Consider the following 7,663-nt stretch of genomic DNA (forward strand, 5'->3'; position numbering starts at 1 on the left):
TAGGTCCAGCGTATGACTGTGACAGTGAGTGGGTCCAGAGACATGTTGGACAAAACCCACTGAGTCGATGATGGCTCCGAAAGCCTTTTGGAGTGGGTCTGTGGACTTTTCCATGTGAATATTAAAGTCACCAAAGATTAGAATATTATCTGCTATGACTACAAGGTCCGATAGGAATTCAGGGAACTCAGTGAGAAACGCTGTATATGGCCCAGGAGGCCTGTAAACAGTAGCTATAAAAAGTGATTGAGTAGGCTGCATAGATTTCATGACTAGAAGCTCAAAAGACGAAAACGTCATTTTTTTTTTTTTGTAAATTGAAATTTGCTATCGTAAATGTTAGCAACCCCTCCGCCTTTGCGGGATGCACGGGGGATATGGTCACTAGTGTAGCCAGGAGGTGAGGCCTCATTTAAAACAGTAAATTCATCAGGCTTAAGCCATGTTTCAGTCAGGCCAATCACATCAAGATTATGATCAGTGATTAGTTCATTGACTAGAATTGCCTTTGAAGTAAGGGATCTAACATTAAGTAGCCCTATTTTGAGATGTGCGGTATCATGATCTCTTTCAGTAATGACAGGAATAGAGGTGGTCTTTATCCTAGTGAGATTGCTAAGGCGAACACCGCCATGTTTAGTTTTGCCCAACCTAGGTCGAGGCACAGACACGGTCTCAATGGTGATAGCTGAGCTGACTACACTGACTGTGCTAGTGGCAGACTCCACTATGCTGGCAGGCTGGCTAACAGCCTGCTGCCTGGCCTGCACCCTATTTCATTGTGGAGCTAGAGGAGTTAGAGCCCTGTCTATGTTGGTAGATAAGATGAGAGCACCCCTCCAGCTAGGATGGAGTCCGTCACTCCTCAGCAGGTCAGGCTTGGTCCTGTTTGTGGGTGAGTCCCAGAAAGAGGGCCAATTATCTACAAATTCTATCTTTTGGGAGGGGCAGAAAACAGTTTTCAACCAGCGATTGAGTTGTGAGACTCTGCTGTAGAGCTCATCACTCCCCCTAACTGGGAGGGGGCCAGAGACAATTACTCGATGCCGACACATCTTTCTAGCTGATATGCACGCAGAAGCTATGTTGCGCTTGGTGATCTCTGACTGTTTCATCCTAACATCGTTGGTGCCGACGTGGATAACAATATCTCTATACTCTCTACACTCGCCAGTTTTAGCTTCCTGTTTGGCCCTGTCCGGGGGTGACCTCGGATGGGGCCACAGTGTCTCCTGACCCCTCCTGTCTCAGCCTCCAGTATTTATGCTGCAGTAGTTTGTGTCGTGGGGCTGGGGTCAGTTTGTTATATCTGGAGTACTTCTCCTGTCCTATTCGGTGTCCTGTGTGAATCTAAGTGTGCGTTCTCTAATTCTCTCCTTCTCTCTTTCTTTCTCTCTCTCGGAGGACCCGAGCCCTAGGACCTGAGCTCCAGGACTACCTGACATGATGACTCCTTGCTGTCCCCAGTCCACCTGGCCATGCTGCTGTTCCAGTTTCAACTGACCTGAGCCCTAGGACCATGCCCCAGGACTACCTGACATGATGACTCCTTGCTGTCCCCAGTCCACCTGGCCATGCTGCTGCTCCAGTTTCAACTTCCACCTGACTGTGCTGCTGCTCCAGTTTCAACTGTTCTGCCTTATTATTATTCGACCATGCTGGTCATTTATGAACATTTGAACATCTTGGCCATGTTCTGTTATAATCTCCACCCGGCACAGCCAGAAGAGGACTGGCCACCCCACATAGCCTGGTTCCTCTCTAGGTTTTGGCCTTTCTAGGGAGTTTTTCCTAGCCACCGTGCTTCTACACCTGCATTGCTTGCTGTTTGGGGTTTTAGGCTGGGTTTCTGTACAGCACTTTGAGATATCAGCTGATGTACGAAGGGCTATATAAATAAATTTGATTTGATTTGATGTCTCAATTGTCTCAAGGCTTAAAAAATCCATCTTTAACCTGTCTCCTCCCCTTCATCTACACTGATTGAAGTGGATTTAACAAGTGACATCAATAAGGGATCATAGCTTTCACCTGGATTCACCTAGTCAGTCTGTCATGGAAAGGGTACGTGTTCATAATGTTTTGTACACTCAGTATAGATCAAGTTTCTGCCACCATAGACATGCATTACTATGTGGATAATCAAGCTGTTTGGATCCAAATGTCCCCCTCTAATATCTGCTTGAAACGCTTCCTGTTTCATCCAGAATGTGAGGATTTAACATCAACCGCAGTATGACAGATATGATAGAATTCAGCCCTGTAGTGACATTTGACAAGAACAGATTGTATCTTTGTATTGTCATCTTGCCTCTCTGAACAACACACTCAATCATACGGTATGTAGCCAAGTCCATTATATGAGCATTGTGTGTGTGATCCTATGTTTATGGCTGTGAAACCCTATCTGGCCCAAGGACGGTCCATTTGTAAATTCAGCTTTGTGGAGAGGCCCTTTCAATTAAAGTCTTAACGACACAAGGACAAAACAAGCTTAACAAAACACACAGCTGTGTGATGAGGCTACACTAAAAAGCCGTTTAAAAAAAAAGTTTTTTTAAAATTGTACCTTTATTTAACCAGGCAAGTCAGTTAAGAACAAATTCTTATTTTCAATAACGGCCTAGGAACAGTGGGTTAACTGCCTGTTCAGGGGCAGAACGACAGATTTGTACCTTGTCGACTCAGGGGTTTGAACTTGCAACCTTCCGTTACTAATCCAACGCTCTAACCACTAGGCTACCCTGCCACCCCAAGGTATGATGAGAATACACAGGAACGTGTCTCATGGTAGCGAGAGTCCAAATAAATATTAGGCTGTGTGTACCGGGTGTGGCGTATCCTTCCCACTGCTGAACAGAACCACGCTGCACATCTTTGCTGCTAATATTAATTGTGCTTATCACTGAAAAGCTCTCAATCTCTCCCAAAAACTCTTGTCCAGTCCATTCAGTAGTCAGATTTTAATCACAGAGATCATTTCGTCTCATCTCGTTTTAGTCAAGTAATTTGAAAAATAATTTGTTTAGTTGTAGTTTTTTCTGGGTCTACTTAGTCACTTATAGTCTCGCCAATTGCCACAGAAAAATAGGTGTTTGGGGAAATTAATTCTACGAGTTCAGTTTGAGGATGTTCTTAGAGCAGATGTCTCAGAGTGATATAGGACATAGGACAGGAAAGGTCCCTGACAACAAACTCTATTTCCATATCCTAGACGCTGAACACAGATGTCCCATCAATTCCCAGAATGCACTTCGACTTTGCCTCGGCTCATCTGTCTATTCCCTGGTCCTTAGACTGGTGTGTGGCGAGGACAGAATATGAATTACCCCGGTCGATAACGAACTAACAATGTTCAAGCCCATTTATAGCACGTTAACCCTGCTGCTGAGTCATTGTGAATCACAAAGTGGCTCCGGCTTACTGCATGCAGCCAGTCTGCCAGTCAAACGTGTCAGTGAAAAAAAACTTTTTTTCTACCCTTATTTTTTTCTCTTGAATCTAAACCCCAGAATACACCAAGGGGAATGAGTCAACATGAAGTGAACTTTTTGACAAGTGGTGACTAGCAATGAATGACAACACTGCAAACTTATTTTCAAGAATTTCAGGTGATTTGGCCAGCTTTCTTTCACAGTGCATTGTGAAGGCTTCAAAATAACTACAATTTACAATGTTATGAACAGGAGTTAGATTTGGCCTTCTGTTCTTTCTGATTCTCTTTCTGTTGTTTTCTTACAGTAATGCCAATCTGCCAGAATTTTAGCAGCAGGTTGGTTTGGATTTCAAATGCTTTTTTTCCCACTCATTCTTTCTTTTGATCTTTTTCCTGTTGGACTGAATTCTAATTTAGTGTAACAAGATTACAAAATATACTTAATATAATACACTTTATACTTACTTGGTTTAAAACCAATGTTGAGTCAATGGTTGAAATGCATTTGAAATCATTGGATGAAGGGCACTACCTAATTAATAACTACCTAGGCATAAAGCAACCTAATAGCAATGCTCATCAAGAAACATCCAGAACCACAGTCACTCAGGGATAGTCACTTAACAATATAGGACTGTTGAATGACACCAGACTACAGTGAATAATACAACACCATTAAAGGACAACATTAAATGGTATGTACTCACTGAAGGCTGCCACTGCCAGGATGATTGTCACCACGATGGAGATCCAAGACACCCACAATGCCTTCTTCCTGTAGTTCTGAGCCTCGTGGGGCTTTAGTCGCATGCTGCTCTCCAGCAGGCCTGTGGAGAGGTGAGAAACTAGGATTAATAGCTACCCCCATGCACGTCTAGCCAAAGGCAGGAGGTGAACAATGCGCTACAACAAGGGCTAATTAACACTGCTTCAAATGGAGTTAGTTATTCTCCTTCCCCTTCTCCCAGCCAGCCAAGAAAGCACGTGAAGATGTAATTTGCAGTGTTGCAGGAAGGTAAAGGGTGGATGAATCCCAGTGAGCTACAACACAGCTACAAATAATTAGCTTGACTAAAAGCTTCTCAGGAGATGCCAGGGTTCACTAATTTGTTGTTCTCTCTGATAAAGGGTGAATTAAGTTTGCTGTTGCAGAGGTAGTTAAGTGCTGACAGGTGGCGGTGTGATTGCCGATCCATGAAGACAGACTGCTAACAAGAGGCACGGAGAGAGAGGGGAAGGAGAGAGAGAGACAGACAGAGAGCGAGAGAGAGAGAGAAAGACAGGGGGAGAGAGAAAGACAGGGGGAGAGAGAGGTGGAGCTGGAACAGCAGGTGAACACAACAACACACCCTCAACCAGACCCAGAGAGCTGGAGGTGGAGAGAGACATATCTGCACTCTGAACTGTGGTGAGAAAACATCAACAGGAGAAGAACAGAGCACTAGAGGAGAGGATCAGAGTGCTGGAGAGGGTGAGGGGGATGGTGTGTGGCAGAGAACAACCCATTAGAGAGCTGACCACCCCCGCAGAGAATCCAACAGAACAGCCCACCTCAGCCCCTGACCATAGCCTCGACATCACAGCACGACAGACGACCTTCCTGTTTGGCCCTGTCCGGGGGTGTCCTCGGATGGTGTCTTCGGATGGAGCCACAGTGTCTCCTGACATCTCCTGTCTCAGCCTCCAGTATTTCTGCTGCAGTAGTTTGTGTCGGGGGGCTATGGTCAGTTTGTTATATCTGGAGTACTTCTCCTGTCCTAGCCGGTGTCCTGTGTGAATTTAAGTATGCTCTCTCTAATTCGCTCTTTCTTTCTCTCTCTCGTTGGACCTGAGCCCTAGGACCATGCCTCAGGACTACCTGACATGATGACACCTTGCTGTCCCCAGTCCACCTGGCCGTGCTGCTGCTCCAGTTTCAACTGTTCTGCCTGTGATTATCATTATTTGACCATGCTGGTCATTTATGAACATTTGAACATCTTGGCCATGTTCTGTTACAATCTCCACCCGGCACAGCCAGAAGAGGACTGGCCACCCCACATAGCCTGGTTCCTCTCTAGGTTCCTTCCTAGGTTTTGGCCTTTCTAGAGAGTTTTTCCTAGCCACCGTGCTTCTACACCTGCATTGCTTGCTGTTTGGGATTTTAGGCCGGGATTTTAGGCAGGGTTTCTGTACAGCACTTTGAGATATCAGCTGATGTACGAAGGGCTATATAAATATATTTGATTTGAAACAAAGAACCCCAAGCTCACGGGACACCACCCCCGCTGCTCACCCCCCTGTCAGCCACCCTGATAAGCCCACACCCACACACACACACACACACACACACACACACACACACACACACTGAGGACATAGAAAAGCCACAGATTGTACTCCTTATGGACTCAAAAGGGACATATATACAAGAAAATGTACTTTTTCCCCAAACACACAGTGTCTAAACTCTGGTGATCAAACACCAAGCGCGCCCTAGACCTTCTGTCTGAGGACCAACTAGGGTCACCTAGCCACAATAATACACACAGGCACAAACAACCTGAGAGCACAGCAGGAAAGTGTGGCAACAGCACTCAAGGGAGTGATTGAAAAAGCTAGGCCCCCTCAGATCAGACCTATGCCCCCCCCTGCCCACTCCATGCCCCCGACTCCCGCGAGGAGGGCCTCAACATGAAAGTTACACATATGCTCAGGCCGTGAGCAGGCAAACAGGCCCAACCCCCACACTTACACTAGCCCAAGCCAATGGCATGACCAGATGCTCAGCAGGCTCTGCTCACACTTACTGGTCTGAGGCCAAACTACAATATTGGACACTTTAGAGACCCCAAGCCATCACTATCTCATCCTGGAATATCCAAGGCCTGAGGACAATGTCATCCTAGAAGAATCATGGTACAGAGGAGATGGACCCACTGGTTGCCCTCTAGGTTACAGAGAACTGGTTGTCCCATCCACCAAACTATCAGGTGTGAAACAGGGAAGGGACTCAGGGGGTATGCTAATTTGGTATAGAGCAGACCTAACTCACTCCATTAAATTAATCAAAACAGGTACATTTTACATTTGGCTAGAAATTCAAAAGGGTATGATCTCAACAGAGAAAAATGTCCTCCTGTGTGCTACCGATATACCGCCACTAGAATCCCCAAACTTTAATGTAGACAGCTTCTCCATCCTGGAGGGAGAAATCAATAATTTCCAGGCCCAGGGACATGCACTAGTTAGTCTGTGATGACCTAAATGACCAGAACTGAACAAGAACCTGACACCCTCAGCACACAGGGAGACAAACACCTGCCTGCAGGTGACAGCATTCCCTCCCCCATATGCCCCCCTAGGCACAACTATGACCACATAACCAACAAAAACGGGTCACAACTCCTGCAGCTCTGTCGCACGCTGGGTATGTACATAGTCAATCATAGGCTTCGTGGGGACTCCTATGGTAGGTACACCTATAGCTCATCTCTTGGCAGTAGTACTGTGAACTACTTTATCACTGACCTCAACCCAGAGTCTCTCAGAGCGTTCACAGTCAGCCCACTGACACCTCTATCAGACCACAGCAAAATCACAGCCTACTTGAACAGAGCAATACTCAATCATGAGGCATCAAAGCCAAAGTAACTGAATAATATTAAGAAATGCTATAGATGGAAGGAAAGTAGTGTGGAAACCTACCAAAAAACAATTAGTCAACAACAAATTCAATCTGTTTTAGACAACTTCCTGGACAAAAAACTTTCCACTGTAATAATGAGGGCATAAACTTGGCAGTAGAAAACCTAAACAGTATCTAAAATCTAAACCATTCAAACAGAAAACCAAAGAAAATTAACAACAATGACAAATGGTTTGATGAAGAATGCAAAAATCGAAATAAAAAGAAATTGAGAAACCTGTCCAAACAATAACATAGAGACGCATAAAACCTGAGTCTACACCTTCACTATGGTGAATCACTAAAACGATACAGAAATACACTACAGAAAAAGAAATGCAGAAAACAGCTGAATATAATGGAAGAATCCATAGACTAACCACTTCTGGAAAAATTGGAAAAATCTAAACAAACATTAATACAGAGAGTTATCTATCCAAAACGGAGATGAATGGGTAAACCACTTCTCCAATCTTTTTGACCCGAAAACAGAACAGAACAAACATATACATGATCAAATGCAAATCTCAGAAACAACTATTAAAGACTGGAGAATCCAG

At 44.9% G+C, this 7,663-nt stretch overlaps 1 protein-coding gene across 2 annotated transcripts in view; it reads right to left on the reverse strand.

Moving 5' to 3' along the window:
- Positions 1–7,663, reverse strand: part of LOC112225636 (transmembrane protein 163) — a 100,611-nt gene that overhangs the window by 75,268 nt on the left and 17,680 nt on the right. For both annotated transcript variants that reach the window (XM_042306649.1, XM_042306648.1), the window contains exon 2: positions 4,144–4,263. In XM_042306649.1, the coding sequence (XP_042162583.1) occupies positions 4,144–4,263 (120 nt within the window). The remainder of the gene's footprint in view (positions 1–4,143; positions 4,264–7,663) is intronic.

This window comes from Oncorhynchus tshawytscha, linkage group LG26, assembly GCF_018296145.1.
Source record: "Oncorhynchus tshawytscha isolate Ot180627B linkage group LG26, Otsh_v2.0, whole genome shotgun sequence".
NCBI classification, from domain to species: Eukaryota; Metazoa; Chordata; class Actinopteri; order Salmoniformes; family Salmonidae; genus Oncorhynchus; species Oncorhynchus tshawytscha.